The sequence below is a fragment of the Macrobrachium rosenbergii genome, chromosome 5 (genome assembly GCF_040412425.1).
Source record: "Macrobrachium rosenbergii isolate ZJJX-2024 chromosome 5, ASM4041242v1, whole genome shotgun sequence".
Lineage (NCBI taxonomy): Eukaryota > Metazoa > Arthropoda > Malacostraca > Decapoda > Palaemonidae > Macrobrachium > Macrobrachium rosenbergii.
This window is the reverse complement of record NC_089745.1, coordinates 40,617,959-40,638,859: the sequence shown is the minus strand read 5'-3', so window position 1 is coordinate 40,638,859 and position 20,901 is coordinate 40,617,959. Positions and strand designations below refer to the sequence as shown.

Here is a 20,901-nt window from a genome sequence, read left to right as displayed (position 1 = left end):
ATCGAGACTTCAGAGGGTGTGTGATTATCTCAACAACCATGAAGAATAACCTTAACATTGCTTATTCGAACGGCAACCTTCATTATTTGGCATTTGTTTTTATCAAGTGACATTGGTCATCCGGTCATCTGTAGAGAAGAATGAGAATCGTTCCAATATTATGCCTTGGGACGTCCCGTCTTATTTTGGAAAAAAAACCCTGAATTTGAATATGATATTCTAGTATAATATTTACGAATAATATTCATTTATAAAAATTTCAGGTGGCACCGAAGACTCCTAATGAACGGAAGGGTAAAATAATTGACGTTTGTTCAGAGGCTTTCTGCCTCTCGGCAGTCTCTAGAAAGGTCTCACACACACAATCACAGCTGAGTGAGGAGGTCAAGTCGTCGTATTGTTGTGATGTTATGATATTATTGTTATGCGTCGCACGATGGTGTCACCTTAATTGTTCAGGGACGGAAAGTGATCGTGAAGGGTGTATAGTCTAGGTACTTCTGCCAGTCGACTGGAAATCAGGTGAGCAGAGGCTGTTATTTCGTATAAGGGGGGAAGAAGAAGTTACTACAGAACAACAAAAGACCTTGAGCACTAGGATGGCTAAACCCCGACTAGGATAGTGAGGTAGATTCCCCTTCAGGGTAGTAAATATGTTTGAAATAATAACCCACGTTCACCGTCACGTTACACTGTACTTCACAATTAACCTGTTTCGTTGTATTTGGGGTTTTGATGAGCGCCATACCCTACGTTACTAGGTAATCTCAAATGGGTGTCTGGGAATGAGTACTCCTGTGTCGTAGCCTAATGGAGCCTCTTTTTTTTCGCTTTCTTTCTCTTAGCTTAGTGTCATCTTAAAAAGCCTTTTCAGTAAGTTCTGCAGTTTCATTTTGTAATTTCAGATTTAAACTTTAGAAGTAGCCTAGCCTATGATGCACTGGCATCAGAATTCAACTTGACATCAAAGTTCAACCAGATTCGACAGCAAAGTTATTGACTGTGTGATTAAAAAAAAAGGGGGGAGCGAATGCAGAGCAGGGGGTTCAGGTCTACTGTTGCTAGGTCTAGTAGGTATTTTTGTTGTAAGCATTTCAGAGGGACTATAACCTAACCAGACTTACCTTCACCAAACCTAACTTTGGATGCTATCTCCTTGCCTGGTTGGGTAGGCTTTGCCCTTCCCTTGACCCCACCTATTAATTTGAGACCCCATACTCAAAGTATGATAACTGTAAAGGAGCTGGCAGCACAAATATATCGACTATTATCATAATTCCATGACAGAAGACTACAGGAAAGGGTGTACAGGCTAGGATGCAGTATATATGAGATAACTTCAAAAACTTACTTGAATAATGTGAGAAATTTTCCCCCTTTTATGTTTGCTTTTATGTATAATAGCTCCATGGGACACCATGTTTAGTACCAGCCCCTCAGGGGTGAACTTAAAAACATGAATGAAAAAAAGTAAATTTCTCTAATTAGATATCTCTGTAAATTTCTCAAATTATCTCACAAGTATTGATTTATGTACATCCTTTTCTATATTGTTCAGTAAAAAAATAAACAATATTTTCATGTAGAGCTCTTCTGTAGAATTACAAAAAATTTTATTTTTCACTCGTACCCAAACTGGAACAATTAGCATAGAGGCCAATAGGCTAATCATGCACATGTATGGATTGAATCTCTGTGTGCTGCTGTGTATAAATAGTTTTTATAGAATTGTGTAGGTTTTCTAGGTTTCTTACATGTAAATCCGGTATTTAGCCCTACCAAATTATTCTACCAAATTATTTTATGCAAATGAGTTCGTTAAATAATACGTTAACATATTTTTAGTTTGAACATTTTTTTTTAATATACTGTATAGTTCAGAGGAACTCAGCAGCATTGTCACACACCATTTGCATAATATAATAAGTTTCTTTAGGGCCATTGCTTTTCTGTAGGGAGTTTTGGCAGTTCCTTCATCCTTTTGCTGGGCATTGTAGGTAGGTTCGTGCATGAGTTTAGTACTGCAATTCTTTGCTTTGGCACTACTGAGAAATATTGAGAAAAAAGGCCACTGAACATCCATCTTGGTTTAATGAAACCTCGGTAGCAAGCTCATAAGCGTCAGTTTCAGCAGTAAAGGGTAAATTTTCATTGCCAGCAGCTTTGATAGATACGTTTAAGGTGATTTTTAAATCATTCATAGCAGCAAATTCCTCCTTTGAGAACAGAAGTATGGCATCAGTTGGGAGGTGAATTCCTTTCAAAGAAGGGAGGAATCCAGTGATAATAAGCTAATAAGCCAGTATTGTAAACCTGTCGCCTGTTGGATCAAAATGTTGGTGTGCGGACTGGTTATGTTCATAACACCCTCTAGACAAGAGGTCATATTAATATGAATGGAATGTGAAGGAAGAACAGACTTGCCTTCATTGAGAATAATAATGACAAGCTGCATCTGTAAACCATTGTAAGTTTTCATCGTTGTCTAGTCGAGTGTTGGCACAAGCAATAATGTAATCAAGATGAGAGATAAATAGCTTTTAGGTCATTGCTTTAAGGTCATTTGTTATAATGTCAGTCCCACAAAAAGTCATATCTCCATTGGTGAGACCAAAGCATAATTTGGTAAATTGATATAGGGCACCATTTGCTTAGGGCCAATATTCCTCAGGTACAGGGGACCAGATGATAAGCATTTTTTAAATTTGAAAATAAAGACCTCGTATTCAGCCATTTCATAAACTAGTCATCTGTGTTTGGGTGGGGATGTGAATCTAACTGAGTAAATTTATTAGTGGTGACTGAATTTTCAACATCAATACTTATTTTTATTTTTTGTGCAAAACTAGAATGTGAGTATGCCTGGCAATGTACTTTTTTTTAAAGTACACCTTCCTCAAGAAGACCATTGATATCTGTCTGTATGAATTTTAAATGTGAAACACAGTTATGTCTTGATTTCACAGTATTTGGTTGACAACAATACTGTAAGCAGTAAAATCCAATGCCTTTTTTCTCACTTAAACTCCCCTTAATTTTTGCATGAAAGTTTGGCAATCTACATTAGATACATCCTAACCTAATGAGCTAGGATGCAGCATCAATCCTGGCTTGAGGGGGCAGGTGTACAGTCTGACGTAACTGTAGTACATAATGAGAGTCTGTGCTAAAATTTATGCTTTATGTAAATGAATATATAAATGGTTTGCATTAACTACTGGTAAAATGCTGCCACAATTGAAAATCAAAAATTACACACCTGTATAGCATGTGACAAAATACTACTTATGTTTGTATGTATATTCTACTAGGAAGAGATGGTGAGGAATTATAAAAATAAGTAGTGCTTGATATGTTATTAACACAGTAAGATTTTTAATGTAAGGCACTGTTGAAATTGTATGTGATTTCATGTCTGGCATCAGTTTGTTTGCAGAAGGGAGCATGAAGGGATGAAGTTAGTGTTGTGAAGTTCCGAGTGTATTAATTTATTTTGTTAGTGTTTGGTTCAGTTATTTTCTATGACAGTGTAACTTTGTTTCTTTAAGCTATCAGTAGAATGTTCATTGCAGTTCCAGAAGACCCTGTTGTATCAAGCATTGTCATTTCTGTTTGCAGGCATAATGGGTGAAGCAGGAGGAGAAGCAAAGCCAGCCATTGTAAAAGAAGGCTGGCTTAACAAAAGAGGTGAACACATCAAGAACTGGAGACAGCGATATTTCTACTTGCTTGAAAATGGGACATTGTTGGGATTCAAAACAAAACCAGAACACGACCTCTCGGACCCTTTAAATAATTTTACTGTCAAGGTGAGAGTATTTTCTACATAAGTATTTCATTAATGTAAGTTCATCGTTTAGCCTTGGATTTTGGTGACAGAATTTCATGTGATGTTCTTGCTGCTGGTGTGATGGTAAGGAAACTTGATGTCTAGTATGGTTTAGAATATCAATGACCTGGTAATAACTCTGTTCACTGTGTTTGAAGTAGCTAGCAGATGTCAAAACTAAGACCTCAAAATAACAATTTGGACACACAGTAAACACACTTGAGAAAATTATACTGCCATCACCCATTAAGTTATTCTGCTTGGTAGTTGGAACTAGATTAAATAACAGGTTTGGGCTGTGGTTTTTTGTATCACAGTGCTTAATAAAATACCATTAGACGTATTAACAAAAAGTTTTGAATTAAACAGTATTAAGATTTATAAATCAACCTTAATACTAAATAGAGATTTAAGTATGAAGAGCGAAAAGAATGGAGATAACATAACCAGTAATACAGAACTTTTTGTGTAATTTTTCTGACTTTGTTCTTGTGAGAATACAGAACCACATCTTGTATATAGTTGTACCTTTAGCAAGAGATGTATAGTTGCTATCAAGTGAGCTGATAAGGGGACTACCCATTCAGTTGACTGTCTGCTTTCAAGTTTTCTTTGGCTTTGATTCTGCAAAGATGTCTTCACTGTTGAACTTCGTAGAATCATGTTTCTTGTTAAGACATGGGTTTTCTTTTTTATTTGGTTTCCCTTTTTATTCTGACTCCCTTGGTTAACAACTTTGGCTTTGTTTTTTAATTTGGTTGTAATTGTAATCCAAAAGATGATGGCAGATTCTCCTAGCAGACTGTATACAGTGAACCCCCCCACGAATAGCTATAATCCACGAATACTTAAAACCCCTCTAAAAACACATAGAACTGCCAATTTTGATAGTTTAAACACAAGAAAAACCCTGTAAAAATGCTTACACCTGAGTATTTTAATAGTTTTGTCACAAAAAGTGCATTTATTCATGAAAATTATATGAAAATACAGTAATTAGTGAATATTTCTCAGTGAAAAATACTGTGAATGGGCGAATTTTCCGCGAATAATGGGTAGATATGTTCTACAGAGAAACTCGCAAATGCGTGAGTCCGCGAATCGTGAGAACGCGAATACGGGAGGTTTACTGTATTCATTGTTGCCACTAAGAATGCAACTGTGTGCATGCCCTGTATATTACAAGTGTATGTAGAACCTCATTCATTTTGTTTGCTGTTTAGGGATCTGGATTTTATACTGGTTCAGAATCTGGTTTGAGTGATCTGATTGACCTCCTTCCTAATGAAAGAAGTTTGGGTCAGAGATAAAGCTGTCTTAAGGAGGTTCCATCTGGGTCTTCTCTCTCTGACCCACCTTTGAGGATCCCCTTCTGATGTGACTCTTGGTTTTGTTTCTAGGAGAGTATTTGGACATTCCCCCCCGGCTCAGTTCAAGGAGGGATGGAGAGATTGGAAAGTGACTGACCTTCTTACTCTTCCTAGTATGGGAGGGTGAACACTGCCTGCTATGGCCACAAACCCTTCTTCCTGTGCCATCCCACCTGCCCCTGCTTTGCCAACTGCTCAAAGGTGCATTGAGAAAATGAAGGTGTTGCTGTGTGGCCTTCTTCGCATAGGTTAATGGGAGATCCATCCCTTTTTGGCTCCCTAGGACACTTGGCTGTGGCCAAGAGTTCTACACCAATATCAGTCTTGGTGTGCACTTCTGCTTCTGCAGTAGTCTTTCATGCTGCAACCTTCATTCCTTCACGGAGGCTTGCCTCAACTACGCCCTTGCAGGAGACATAAAAGTTGGAGAGACCCCTGGTTACAAGAGGTTCTAACAGAGGATGAGTTATACTGAAGGATATTGAATTACAATTATAATTTGTAAACAATTCTATCTGTTCCTTTTAAAAAAATATCAGTTTATAGTAATTACTATCTCTTTAGTAGAGGGAATGATGATATAATAAATCATTATTTGCCTGTTTAGTCCATAAGCATATAAAGGATATCACTGTACCAGGTTCTTAGTCATTCAAGTCTATCTCCTTGTGTAGATTCTTTGTTCATTACTTCTTTCTGGTGAAACAAATAGGCAAAATTTATATATGAAAAATGGGACAGTTTGTATAAAGAAATTGACAAGTTACCTGACTTTGTTGTCATTAAAACATGTTTTGAAAATGAATTTCTCATGACTTGCTTTTGCATGAAACTCAAAAGGGAATGAATTATTAGGTAAAGTATATATGGTTCAAAATGAATTTGTTCCTACACGATATACAAACCCTTGGTCCTTTACATTAGGAATTACTCTCAGCGAAGCTGGAAATGGCCATTAAACTTTCAGACAAGGTGGTTAGGCAGTTAACTACCATCCGGTAAGCAGGAGTCTTGCCCACCCGGATCTAAACCTTTCAATTTGCTTTCGGCCGTTGTGCTATGCAGACATGTGTGCTCGCTCTCTGCCCGGTTGATATTGTTTTGCAAACACGAATCATCTTATCCTGTGTAGAAGGCCATCACCCCCCGGCATGTGTGTCCTGGGGCTGGTAGCAAGCATTGTACCCACTTCCGTTCCCCTTATGATGTTGCTGCTCATGCCCTCTGTACCACTTGCAGGGGGCATGAGTGTGATCCTGCTTCGACTTGTGCTGATTGTTGCTCTTGGTTGCCTGCACAGCGGGCAAAGTTCCTGGGAGGAAACAGTATATGAGGAAGGCTGCCAAGGTGTCGTCGGAAGGATATACGCCTCCGACTACACCCTTGGTAGCTAACCCTTCTTCCTCATTTCTCCCCCCTGGTAAACTTCTCCTTTTGGCTGTCTTTCCTTCGGAAGAGATCTCTCCTTCGTCGTCTTCGCTCGGTTCGTCGGGTGAAGATTGTGGCGTGGGTTGGGGGATCAAGATGACCTCTTCTCAGGGGGCCTCAGCTTGTTCCGAGGGGGAAACTTCCCTTGGAGAGTGAGGAGTCTCCCTCCACTCACCCAACTTTGCTTCTTCAGGTTTGATGATCGAGTGGCATGAGGCAGCTGATCACCAGGAGGCAGCCAAGCTCTGGAATGCCTGGATCTCCTTGGGTCTCTCGGGCTCTCCCTCGATGCAGGGTATCTTGGAGCACCTGAGACGTTTCCCGGTGGTGACGTATGCTGCTGCAACCTCTACCACGACCACGGTGACCATGATGGCCTTTGCCAAAGTACTAGCGATGATTTCCACCGACATCCTGGCTCAAGTGACTCCATCGGTGGTGGACCAGATGGCTGTGCATGCTCTGGCACCCCAGCATGAGGTGTCCCTACCCTCGGCCTTCCCTGTGGTGACAACTGCTCCTGTTCCTGCTGTGCCACCTGTCCTGGTGCCAAGGCAGCTCCCCCTGTTCTGGTCAGCTGGGCCACTCCTGCTGTGCCTTCTGGCAAGGCTGCCCTGGTTGCTCCTGTTTCCGCTCCTGCTGCCCCGGTTGTTCCTGTGGTTTCTGTTCCTCCCTTTTGGATGGGGAACTTGACCGCCATCCTGAAGAAGATGTTGAAGAAGAAATCGGAGAAGAGGTTCCGTAAGTGCTCGAGATTCAGTGGAGTCTCAGGTACCCTGAACCAGCACTGGCGACCCCGCTCCCCGGTCTGGTTCAGGCACAGGTCTAGAGGAGTTTCCAAAACATGCAGGTGTTTCGTCACTTCCTGCCAGCACTGCTTGGAGTGTGCAGCCAGGTTTCCCAACCTGGTGTCTCTGACCTGAGGGCCCGAGCACCTGGGGATGCAGAGAGGAGGTCCCTTGATCAGTCTTCTTCTCAGGAGGTTTTGGCCTCAAAGAAGACTAGGGCACGTTGTGAGGATGGCAAAAGTTCACATGCAGCAGCTCCCTAGCACTTGACTCTGGCTAGCCCCCAATCACGTCCATGGGATTGCCGTCACTCACCGGAGAACGGTGCATGTGCTTGGGTGCACTTGGATGAACCTCTCCGCTCTCCTCGGGAAAGCACTTCACCGAGGCGTAAGCACTCTCCTAGACCCGTGTCGCCGTCACCACTGTGTGTTGGTGACTGCCCACAGCCTGCCTCTCATACTAGTTCTGCTGGCAGGACAGGTTGGAGCGCTTGATCCCCCTCACCTGTCCCCTCAACCTCCTGGGGTTTTACAGAGAGGCACGAGTTGGACAGGAGGGTCTCTGATGAGAGTGCTTCTTCTTGGGGTTAGGCTATGAGGGCCTATGCCCCAGGCTCGGTTTTCAGACTGGCTCTGTCGTATGCTCGAGTAGTCAAGGAGGGATCCTAGGGTCCGCCGAGGTTCTCCCTCCTGCAGGGAGAGTAGCTCTGGTGGACCGCAGCCTGGAAGGACTCAAGGGTCCTCTTCCTCAGGTTCACAGCCCTAGGAGAGCTGTTAATTAGCTTAGTGGTCTGGTTAAACTAAGGTATACTTAACTTAACAGAGGACCTTTTTTTTTGAGATCATTGTGCTGATTTGTCAGAACAGTGATCTGTCTCAGGAAGGGGCCACATCCTCTTCTGTGGATTGTCCTTCACACCTCAAATTCTTTTTGGGTCCCAAGAAGGAACCCAAGGCTTCGGTGGGGTTGTCATGGTCCGCGCTTGCCGAGGAGGTACTCAACCAGGTGAATAACCTTGTCTCTGGGCAAGAGAATTTGCTTTGGTCAAACCGCTCAGACCAGCTCCTTTCCCCTCCTCTGCCTCAACAGAAATGGTTCTACAAACCCTCTGAGGAGTCTATGCTGACAAAGCAGGTTGACCCAGACCTGGTTTATCTAGGCCCGGGTTTCTTGCTGCACCACCTTGCCGCAAAAGGAGTATCCCTCTCGCAGCAAGAGGCAGTGAACCTGGAGGCCACCACCATGGTGGCTCTACAGGCAGTCTCCTGGTTGGATCTGAGGACTTTCATGGTTTCCAAGGTTGCCGCCTCCTCGGGTGTGATCATCCTTGGAGAGGACTCCATGTTTGGGAGACTGTGCCAGTCTTGAAATAGGGCAAACCTGGTGCTGAAGAGGAGGGATGCTGTCCTGAATCAGATCTCCAGGTCTGTAGGTCCCGAGTTGACATTGACCCTTAGGAACGGACCTTTGCTGGGTTCTGCCTCTCTCTTCTCCAGGGAGTTGGTAGATGCTGCTGTGGACAAGAGACGGGCTGAAGACAACAACCGCCTTGTCCACCAGGCAGTGGCCAAGACCTCCGGGTCTTCGTGTGCCACTGCAGCCCGTCCCTCGGGTCAGGCTAACACTTCCTAGGCCCCTAAGAAGACCCAGGATTTGAAGGGTGCTCGTGGGAATACCCAGCCTTCTTCCTCTTCTTCCTCAGCCAAGAAAGGCATGCTGTCGCATACCTTTCAACCCTCTTTCCAGTCGAGAAAAAGGGGGGTAAAGGTAAGAAGAAGAAGAAGGGAGGATGTTAGGGATGTCGTTCCCCTTCAGCTGCTGCCATTGGTGGGGGTTGCCTTTCGAGCCATTCGGCAACATGGCAGTAACATGGAGCCAAGACCTGGGTGGTGGATGTCCTTCTGGAGGGATATCTACTTCCCTTCGAATCTGGGCCACTTCTCGCCAACAACCTGGCCTGTCTCCTCACCTACGTTCCTGGCTCGCTGAAGGATCTCGCACTCGAGGAGGTGCAAGCAACACTGAAGAAGAGCGCTGTAGAATTTGTGTCTGATCGGTCCCCAGGCTTTTACAGCCACATCTTTCTCGTAGAGAAAGCCACAGGGAGTTGGAGACCAGTCATAGACCTCTCTCCCTTGAACCGATGTGCTCTCCAGACTTGGTTCACGATGGAAACAGCACGCTTAGTGCTCGCCTCCATCAGGGAGAATGACTTCATGCTTACAGTGGACTTGAAGGATGCCTATTTCCAAATACCCATCCATCCATCCTCTCACAAGTACCTTCGCTTTATCCTCAGGGAGGTGGTGTTCCAACTCAGGGTTCCGGCAGTTCCTGGTTATCAGCGATCCGGTTTTACGGCACTTGTCTACGACGACGATAATTGGGTTTTCAGCACAGATATCTGGTTATTGGTGCCAATAAGTGGGTTATTAGTGCTGTTATCGCCGATTTTCAGTTATCGTCGCGCCGCCAGGAGCAGAACCCCTGCTGATAACCAGGGACTTCTGTAATGTGCTAAGGGCTCTCAACCGCTCCCCAGGTGTTCACGCAAGTGTTCACCCTTGTGTCAGCTTGGGCCCACTTGCATGAGATATGTCTTTTGAGGTATCTTGATGACTGGTTCATCCTGGTGAGCTCCCGCTCACAGCTGCTACAGGACAGGGATTGGCTTCTCGAGTTCTGCTGCAGCATAAAGTACCTGGGCATGCTGATAGATACGGTAGCAGCAAGAGTCTTTCCTTTGGACTCGTATCAGCAGGTTCAGGAAGGCAACGCAGCTTCCTGTCTCGATGGGAGCAGCCAGCTCGGCAATGGCAAGTCATTGGTCACCTGTCGTCATTGGAGAAGCTGGTCCCTCATGGGTGGCTACTGGTCCTAGTTTCAAGACCCTCAATCCTTTCCCGTTCCCCTCACAGAGGAAGTGAGACAGGATTTGGACTGCTGGATGGACGACAGGAACATCTTAATAGGAGTATCCCTGCATACTCCCCCTCCTGACATACTTCTGTTCTCAGATGCATCGAATGAGGGATGGGGCGCACACCTGGAGGAGTTGCTGACTTTGGGAGTGTGGAACCAAGATGACAGGTATTTTCACATCAACATCCTGGAATTCAAGGCAGCCTTCTTAGCCCTCCCAAGAGTTTCAGGATCAAGTGATGGGACACTCGGTGGTGATGATGAGCAACAACCTCACAGTAGTGGCATATGTCAACAAGCAGGGGGTCTTGTTTCCCTCCTGCTGCATAAGTTGACATTGCAGTTGCATTAGTGGGCAGTAGCTCACTCGGTAGAGCTGTGAGCCAGGTACATTCCAGGCAAGAGGAATGTAGTGGCAGACAAGCTCAGCCACCAGTGATAGGGACAGAGTGGACCCTTCACTCAGACATCACGGAGAGGTTGCTTGAGCTGTGGGGCCTTTCTGCCATTGATCTGTTCGCCTCCTGGCACAACAGAAAACTTCCAGTCTTCTGCTCCATCATGCCTGACCCATGGGCCGCTGTGGAGGATGCGTTCCAACACCCGTGGGACAACCTCAACATGTACGCCTTCCCTCCATTTTGTCTGATTTGCAAGGTGATCAGCAGACTGTTGATCACCCCAAATCTCAGGATGATTCTGGTGGCTCCCAAATGGCTGCAGGCTGTTTAGTATCCCAACCTGCTAGCTCTGCTAGCTGAGGCACCGAGATAGATTCCTCCCTGGCCCAGCCTTCTGTGTCAACCCCACGTGGACCAGTACTGTAAGGCAGTGCAATCCTTGTGTCTTCACGGCTGGGGTCTCTTTCTGGTCAGAGCCACTCTTCAGCAGGTCATGGACTTCCTTGTCTTCCTTCACCGAAAGAAGCTTCTCTCCGTTTCAGCAATAAAAGGCTGAAGGGCCGCACTTGGCCTAGTCTTGCACCTGAAAAGGAGACATCTCCTCTTTGGAGATTTTGCTACTGATGAGAAGCTTCAAAAGGTCTTAACCTCCCAGGGACCTCAGGCCCCCCTGTGTGGGATGTGACTCGCGTTTTGAGGACCCTGATTCGTGCACTGTACGAACCTTTACGAGAGTCGTCAGATAGGGATCTGACCCTCAAGACTGTCTTTCTGCTTGCCCTTGCATCAGCGAAGAGAGTAGGCGAACTTCACAGACTTTCCTTTTGATGTTAAATGCTCGAGGGGATGGGGATCAGTTATGCTCGATTTCGTCCCGGATTTCTTTGCGAAAACTGAGAACCCGTCTGTCCCTGACGCCAGGTTCAAGTCTTTCATGATCCCCTCCCTAGAGGACTTTGTTGATAATGATTCAGACAGGATGCAACTTTGCCCTGTTAGATTGCTGTGGTGCATCTGAAGAGAACTCAACGTCTCCGGCCTGAGTTTCGATGACTTCATTAGTACTGGCTCGTCCAAGGAAGACGTGTGCAAGAACACTATTTTTTTCTGCCTTCATGAGACAATCAGGAGAATGTATTCAGCAGCAGTAGCTGGCGAAGACAATGCTGGCACCTTCCGCCCAAGAGCTCATGAAATCAGGGGCATTGGTCCAATCCTCGCATTTCGGATGAATCTGTCTGTTCCTCAGGTACTGAAAGCGGGGATGTGGTCTTGACAGTCCACCCTCACATCATTCTACCCTTGGGACATTTCCCACAAGTCCTGGACACTTTTTCCTTGGGGCCTGTGGTGGATGCTCAACAAGTTGTGTAGCTTACCTGGCTCCTTTAAGAGGACAGGTAGCATCTCGCATAAGGTGTTTGGTTATGGAAGTAAGATTGATTGCTTGAGTGACTGGCCTCTCCTCCTCCTCCTCCTTCTTCGTCATCCTTCTTTCTCTTCCCTCGGGCAGAGAGTGGGATTTGAGCCAACACATGCTGGAACTGGCAGCTGATGCAGGTAAGTTTACGCTTCGAGCATCCGTTCTATTTTTCTGTCATTAGATTTATAGAAGCAAACCCATTCCTTCGTCTAGCAAGGGGAGTAAGGAGACTCTGACAATAAGACAAACCCAATACTTGTATTTGCTTTACTGTCACCGACTTTTGGATTCATCCTAGCCTATTTTCATATGAGGTTACATTTCCTCACTCATTCAAAAAGGCCCAGAAGTTCCTATACTTGATCAGTATGTTAGAGGCATGGTAGTCTTCCTCGCTCTATCGACCAGAAAGAGAATCCCAGGTGTGGCGAATGTCAGTCAGTTCAGAGACACTCTCAGATTTCTCCCTCCAACAAGTGAGTCTTCCTAATGCAAGGACTGAGGGTTTGTAAATCGTGTAGGAACAAATCGCAAAATTTTAAAGTAATTTGTATTTTTCCTAACTACTGTATGCAAACCTGAGGTCCTTTACATTACATTTCATGCCCACCACATGCCATCCCTCATTCTGATACCTGGGTTGAAAGGCAAATTGGAATGCTTACATCCGGACGGGTGGGACTCCTGCTTCCCAGATGGTAGTTAATTGCCTAACCACCTTGTTTGAAAGTTTAGTGGCGATTTCCAGCTTTGCTGAAAGTAATTCCTAATGTGAAGGAACTCAGTTTTGTATAGTTAGGAAAAATAAAAATTACTTTAAAAATTTGTGATTTTTCTGTGATTTAGAGGTGTAGGAAAGAAATGCATTAAAAAAGTTTTGTAATATACAAGGTTATAAATTTTAGTATGATGCTTTGTCTTATCTGATTCCAGGCAAGATTGCCTACTAATGATGATAATGATTAATGACAAGTAAAAAAGACTAATCATCATCAGAATTAAATTTTAAACTCTACGGTATTGTACAAAACTGAATTGACACATTTTTTTCTTACATCCCTAAATTGTAGTTAAAATAATTTTGAACCACAAATATTTGACTAAGTAATTTACTTCCCTTAAGGTTTCATACTAAAGTCATAAGAAATTCATTGTAAAAACAAATTTTTTCATGAAGTCGTAGCAAGGCAAGTGTCAAATTCTATGTTTTTTTCTTATGCTCTCAATAAAAAACACAAGGTACTATTCAGTATGTCATCCTCAAGCTGTTAGCATTTTCTTCAGATATTCTTTGCTGTTTTTTTCTGTCTAACATACACTCTGTGTTTAAAATAGAGTCCTATTCATAAATAAAACTTTAAAGAGTCCACTAAAACAAAAGTTTTGTTTTCAGCCATGCGAGCCAGGTTAAGTAGAAAAGAGAGACAGATGGGAAGAGACCAGAGTGAAAACTTAAAATTTCATGTTGTGATTATATAAATTAAGTATTTCGTTTTGTAAAGAAGGTAATGAGTGGAAAACTGAATACTAATGTAAAATTGTTTATTTTTCCAGAGATGCCAGATTTTGAAGACTGAAAGACCGCGTCCAAACACATTCATTATTAGGGGTTTGCATTGGACTACAGTCATAGAACGCACGTTTAATGCTCAATCTGCAAGTGATAGGTAAAGACCACGTTTTCTTGCATGTATTGTATTTCTAGTACAGGTTTACAATCTCTTATCCATTATTCTAAAAACCGAAAATCTCTAAAACCGAAATATTTTTGAGTGAAAAGTAATCATTGGTAGAAGTCAAACAGACCACTATATTTAAAATAATGATTTAAATAAAAATTATTTTGCTTGCTGTATCCAGTCACAGTATAATGCATGTATTATTATCATATTGTTGTTGTGTTACAGGATATCAATGAGATCACACGCCATTTGTATTTAATATTGTTTACATTTTCAAAGTCCTGGCTGATTGAATATTCCAGACATCTTCATTGCTATTAGTTGATAAAAGACGCATCATTTGGAGATATTTTTCTTGTAAATTAACAAATTTGCATTTAAAACAAGCTGATTACTTGATTTTAAAAGCAGTAGAAGTGGGGTTTCGCCTGCTTTGAATATCGCTTTCGCCAAATTCCAAAATGTTTTGCAGCCTATCTTTTCTTTGTTTTATTCAGCTGTGGCTATAACCTGCAGCTTTAATTGTGTGTTATTCTTTCTTAAGAGACTTCTCCATTGCATGAAAGACGAATAAAAATGATTTTTTTTTAACTTATGGGAGCCACCATTGAGAATTGGCAATGTTTTAACAACTTGACAACTTTAATGTAATGCAACTCTTAATAAAATTCCTGATAGTTATGGTAAATGACATCAGGAGTTAGCTGTTTCTTGAATTGGTTGTTTACGTCAGTACAGATTTGCAATCCTTCATCTGGAGGTGTAAAAACCAACATTTTTTAGTGGAGGATGGAACATCGCATCATGAAATATATATACTGGAGAGAGAGAGAGAGAGAGAGAGAGAGAGAGAGAGAGAGAGAGAGAGAGAGAGAGAGAGAGAGAGAGAGAGAGAGAGAGAGAGAGAGAGAGAGCATTGGTCCTGGATAGGTTGTTATACTAACAGATATCCATTTGCAAAAGTCAAATTATAGTTGTAATGTTAATAATGATAATTTTGATAAAACTGTTGTTTTACTGTATCCAATTATAGTGCATGTATTCATGTCATATTATCGTGTTACAAAATATGAACAAAGCGACCATGCGCCATTTGCATTCTGGTTCTGTTTACATTCTTAAAATCATCAGCTGATTATGTTTTACCAACATCATCGACGTCATTAGATGCTGAATGAATCTTAATACTACGAAGATATGTTTCATGTATAGCTGGGTTTAAACAATACTACTTTATTAATAAATGCAGTAAATCAAATTAAATACATGTGTGATTTTACCAGATTCAGACATTGCTGTTGCCTCCAAAACATTTTGTAGCCTGTTCATTATTCGTTTCTTAAGCTACAGTTGTAACTTGCTACTTAAATTTTGTGGCAGACTTTCTTAACACCTTCTCCATTATGTGAAGAATGAATAAAAATATATTTTATTTTTATTCATGGAATTACACTGAAAATAAGCAAGTTTTTAACAAGTTGACAACTGTAATGCAACTCTTAATAAACGTGTGTTAGTTATGGCAACTAACCTCAGCAAACAGATGTTTCTCGATTTGGTTGTTTATGTCAGTACTTGCTATTGTTTATTCCATTGTTGTGAATGGAGTAGCAAGTTATTGTAAATATAAGAAATAGTAAAGAACTCTTGCACAACCCACAATTTGGTAAGCCTGGTCAAGTAAGACAATTCGAACTTAACCTGTTGAGCTTTTGCTCGTAAGGGTATTAATTAAAAGCTAACTTATATATGCCTTACCGGTTAAGTCTACCAAAACAGAGACAGGCATTGGAAGCCCATACTGTACTTGTATGATACATAGGAAGTCTAGCCTTGTATCATCTACCAAAATGATTGAAACCTGTACATTAAGTGTATCCTCATGCAACCTACCTGAAATGCATCTCTCACTATACCATAAATGGTATTATATGTGTGAAATCATGTTTTGGGACAAAATTTTAAGGATTGGATGATACATGAGATCAGATAATACATGAGTTGTATGATAAAAACCAAAACACACGCACACCAAACAAACACTGAACACAAATACAGCAAAGAAATATGGGCAAAGACAAAAACAACTGGCTATGGAGAGGAAGGAGAGAAAGAAACAACCTCTCGCAATGGTGGTAAGAAGAAAACTAAGACGTCACAGAGTTGAAATTAGGGCGTTGCCCACTTCCCATCTCACCTCTGTGACGGATGCCAGATGCCACCATACATAATTCTTTTTTTTACCGGTTTCCAGCTAGCGCCAGAAGATTTATCCTAATGTTAAGACTGCAGGTTTGTTAGCTATGAAAAATACAAGTTATGTAATTTAAATTTGTCATTTTTAAGGAATGTAATTGTTGGAAATGAAATGTGCTTGTGTATTGAGGAGCAACCTTCAGTTCCAAAATTCGAAAAAATCCAAAAACTGACACAGCTTCCCTCGAGGATTTTGGATAAGGGATTGTGGACCTTTATAATTTATATGGTTCAAACTTGTAAAGAGGTGGGATTAGTTTGGTATGAAATTTTAAACTGATAATGTAATGAATACAGTACTCTGGATAATTAAAATGGTGACAGATACACAATTTGTTCCTTTTGGAATACAAACCATCACCTTGTATATGGGAGTACCCTGAGCGCAAGATGGAGCAGTTGGTGAACAAGGTAACAAGGTCATTGACTGGTGGTTATGGCAATTGAGTGGGGGAATACCCTTCACTCTCCTTATGTTACCATTCACTTTTTTTTTTTTTTTGGCCCACCATGAGTGCAAATATCTCTCTCTCTCTCTCTCTCTCTCTCTCTCTCTCTCTCTCTCTCTCTCTCTCTCTCTCTCTCTCTCTCCACCTCCTGTCATTGAATGATTTTTGATGAGTAGAGGAATTGTTTCTTTTTGGTTAGTAGTTGTTCTGTATTTGACTTTGTTTATTCAAGCAAGTTATCCATAGGGCTAATAGGTATGTAATGAAAGGTGAAATGTCTTGAGTAAGTTTAATTTAGTATATCAGTGCCCCTTTCATGTATTTTAAGGTTTTAAATGCAACCTTGTTTTAAATACTATTTTATGGAATTTTAATTTAGGTGTTAGTTTATATTTTCTAATTTTTATGTCATGAATGTAGCTTAAAAATGGGCAGTACAGTACTTATGTATAAGGTAACTTATTTTTACCTTGTGGGAATATACCCTGTATTTATGTGAAGCAGCATCATTTCTTCATAGCTGACATTATCATCTCTTCATTTATGGCATCCTTAAAGATGTCTTTGTGGATCTTATTTCTGTATCTCCTATTTATGGGTAGTATCTTGCTGTGAGTAATATGAGGGCACTATTTTACCTATGTTAGATTTGTTCTTACTCATATAACCCGGGTAAGTTTAGTGACGAGTTCCCAACCTGTCATTGTCCCTAACAACATTTCACAGAACCTACCATATCGGTGTACTTTCTGTATTACATTTCAGGCTGCATGAGTGATGAATTTGTTGTGAAACAAAATTTCTTATGAAAGAAAACTGATTATTATAATACATACCCATCATCCATTTGATGTTCTCCCTCCTCCCAGCTGGTTCATCTCATGTTTATTATTATAGTTATTATTATTATTATTTTTTTTTTTTATCTATCACAGTCATCCTATTTGAGTGGGTGTTTTTTTTTTATATTGTGAGGTTCCGGGTTGCATTCTGCCTCCTCAGGAGTCCATCACTTTTCTCACTGTGTGTGCTGTTTCTAGTAGCACACTTTTCTGCATGAGTCCTGGAGCTACTTCGGCATCTAGTTTTTCTAGATTCCTTTTCAGGGATCTTGGGATCGTGCCTAGTGTTCCTATGATTATGGGTACAGTTTCCACTGGCATGTTCCTTATCCTTCTTATTTTGATTTTCAGGTCTTGATACTTATAAATTTTTTCTCTTTCTTTCTCAGCTACTCTGGTGTCCCATGGTATTGCGACATCAATGAGTGATACTTTCTTCTTGATTTTGTCAATCAACATCACGTCTGGTCTATTGGCACGTATCAGTCTATCTGTTCTGATACCATAGTCCCAGAGGATCTTTGCCTGATTGTTTTCTATCACTCCCTCAGGTTGGTGTTCATAGCACTTATTACTGCAAGCTAGCTGGTAATTCTTGCACAGGCTCCAGTGGAGGGCTTTTGCTACTGAATCATACCTCTTTTTGTACTGGTTCTGTGCAAGCACTGGACATTCGCTTGCTATGTGGTTTATGGTCTCGTCTTTCACATTGCACTTCCTGCATGTGGGTGAGATTTTATTTCCATCTATTGTTTTCTGGGCATATCTGGTTCTTAGGGCCTGATCTTGTGCCACTGTTAGAATTCCTTCTGTTTCCTTCTTGAGTTCTCCCTTCTGTAAGCTGGCCAGTTCTTTTGTCTGTCTCGTACTGTCCGTGCATTGGTTTGTTGTGCCATTCCTCATGTTTTGATTTTCATCTCCTGTCTGTATATTTCTGGGTCTTCATCTACATTTATCAGTCCTTCTTCCCATGCACTCCTTAGCCACTCGTCTTCACTGGTTTTCAGATATTGCCCCAGTGCTCTGCTCTCAATGTTGATGCAGTCCTCTATGCTTAGTAGCCCTCTCCCCCATTCCTTTTGTGTTATGTATAGTCTGTCTGTATTTGCTCTTGGGTGTAGTGCTTTGTGTATTGTCATGTTTTTTCTAGTTGTCTGGTCTATGCTGCGGAGTTCACCCTTCGTCCACTCCACTACTCCTGCGCTGTATTTATTATTATTATTATTATTATTATTATTATTATTATTATTATTATTATTATTATTATTATTATTATTATTATTATTATTATTATTATTATTATTATTATTATTATTATTATTATTATTATTATTATTATTATTATTCTTCAGAGCATGAACTTCATTCATATGGACCAAGCCCAAAAGGGCCATTGACTTGAAATTCAAGCTTCCAGTGAATATCGTGTTCATTAGAAAAATCAACAGAAGGCAAAAGGAAATACAGAAAGAAGAGATCAGTTATTAGAAGAGTGGTGTGAGGAATACAGGACCTCTGGAAATGAGGAGTTTAACAGCTGTGTAGCAAATCTGGTCACTCTCGGCAGGAAAAGTGGATCAGAGATCAATTGTGAATGTGAAAGTTTTCTGTTAAAATACAGCTTATGAAGAATTGACAAAGGAGACCATCCGTTGATGGCCCAAGTCATGACTGCTAATGTTAAGAAACAGAAATCTACCATCATAAACCAATCTATCTAAAAAAGTTGAATATCTGGCAGAAGCAGACATCCACAACAGAGAACAGTATTTTAGTAAAGAAATGTTATAAACATATGGGCCATACGTACATTACCTAACTTCCTTGCAGCATTTGCTGACACTTTCATTGGACTCAGACTCAGAAGATGAATAAGTGAGGCAGGTTCTTAATGGGTATACCAGTTTCTAGATGGATTTTACCCAAAGGGGTACTGTTCTGCATGATAGAGGAAGGCCATGAATTTAGGCTGTAAATGTGTGAGGGGTTTGTAATGAAAAAATAAATTTTACCGTTGTTAAAATATGCAGAACCATTGAGAATAGTTTTCTATACATTCTGTCTCATTACTGGCTTCATGTTTGAGTAGATACTAGTATGCAGTTTGTCATTATGCATTTAGAATGGAAGCATAAAACTTGTTTTCCTCATAAGGCATTGTCATATTTATCTCTAGCTATAATTCTTGTGACTATTTGAAATGTAGACTGAATGGTAATTTTTAACAATGCATTTCGTTTTTGTCAGAGAGGCTTGGATGGAAGCCATCAAACAAGTTTCTGAAAGAATTGCAGATAATTCTGCTCAAGATGTCCCTATCCAAGTGGCTGAGTCTGTAGAAAGTATTCACTTTTCTTATTCAAGTGAAGATGATGATGATTCTCATGGATCCAGGACGTCAAAAAAGAAGAGGAAAATTGTAAGTGATGTGCCACTGAGATATACAAGCATTTGTCTTTGCCTATGGTTTTACACAGTAAATACCAAATGCCCATCTTTTGTGAGATACGTGGATGCAAATTGCAAATGCCTGCTCAAGTAAATTTTAAATGAAATTGGTATATTGAGTTTACATAAATATGTTGACTCAATATATGATCAGTGGAGTATCAGTTATTGATGACAATGTGAGTATCAAATTCATTGATTTCATTTATTAAGAAAACAGTAACATTGTAGAATGATTATTTTGCTTTAGTTTGAGTGGGAAAATACTATGAAAAATTGTTTGACATTTACTAGTTTAATAAAAGAAGAACTTGATTTCTGGAAGCCTTTATATGAAGTCTTTCCAGGGCTCATGATAACCTTCTCAAGTTCAGCATTATATTAGAGTTTAAAATTGTAATGTAAATAGGAATTGTATTCAAAGTAGGCATACTTGCATCCTAAGTGAGAAAAGAAAACTAAATTGAATATTGGGGATATTTGGTAATAGGTGAGTGACAGTGTAACATTGATCCTCATCTTCAAGTTCACTGTTTGATAATGTTTGTAAGCTGGAATTTTATATATGAAAACTAGTCTTTTTCATAATTACCCTTGTTTTATTATTAATAATGCATTACAAAAAGTAGAATAGAGCTGTGTCAAGATTACAATTGAAGCCTGTCTTCAGGGTAAGATTTCTTGGGACTTTTGGGCTATTTAAAATACTAAGTGCATCCTATAAGCCATTGATTAACTAATACTGTTGATTTTGCTTTTTTTGGTAATGTTTATTGTACATGAGTCATGAAACCTACCCTTATGGATAATTGCTTTTCTTCTTCCTTTTCAGACTTTAGATAATTTCGAATTTTTGAAAGTATTAGGCAAAGGAACATTTGGAAAAGTAATTCTGTGTCGTGAGAAGGTAAGCTGTTTTGTATCTCATGTTTTTTTCTGTGGAATATACTGTATTTCTTACCACAATGGCAGGAGTTCTAATGATGACAGTGAATTAAGTGAAGGGCGAAATACCACATCAAATGGCAAGAATTTTGGAATTGAAAATCATGTCAAAGTT

General features: G+C 40.8%; 1 protein-coding gene across 4 annotated transcripts in view; it reads left to right on the top strand.

The window, feature by feature from the left end:
* The first annotated feature begins 334 nt into the window (after positions 1-334).
* The window catches only part of Akt (Akt kinase), a 47,979-nt gene continuing 27,412 nt past the window's right edge, over positions 335-20,901 (top strand). For 2 of the 4 annotated variants that reach the window (XR_010853091.1, XM_067104111.1), the window contains exons 1-5: positions 335-522; positions 3,619-3,809; positions 13,719-13,831; positions 19,641-19,812; positions 20,674-20,748. Coding sequence is in view for 3 of the 4 variants with exons in the window: in XM_067104111.1 (XP_066960212.1) it covers positions 3,624-3,809; positions 13,719-13,831; positions 19,641-19,812; positions 20,674-20,748 (546 nt within the window). In the remaining variant the exon portion in view is untranslated. Of the gene's footprint in view, positions 762-3,618; positions 3,810-13,718; positions 13,832-19,640; positions 19,813-20,673; positions 20,749-20,901 lie in introns of all 4 variants that reach the window. The other 2 variants (XM_067104112.1, XM_067104113.1) reach the window with 2 other exon arrangements.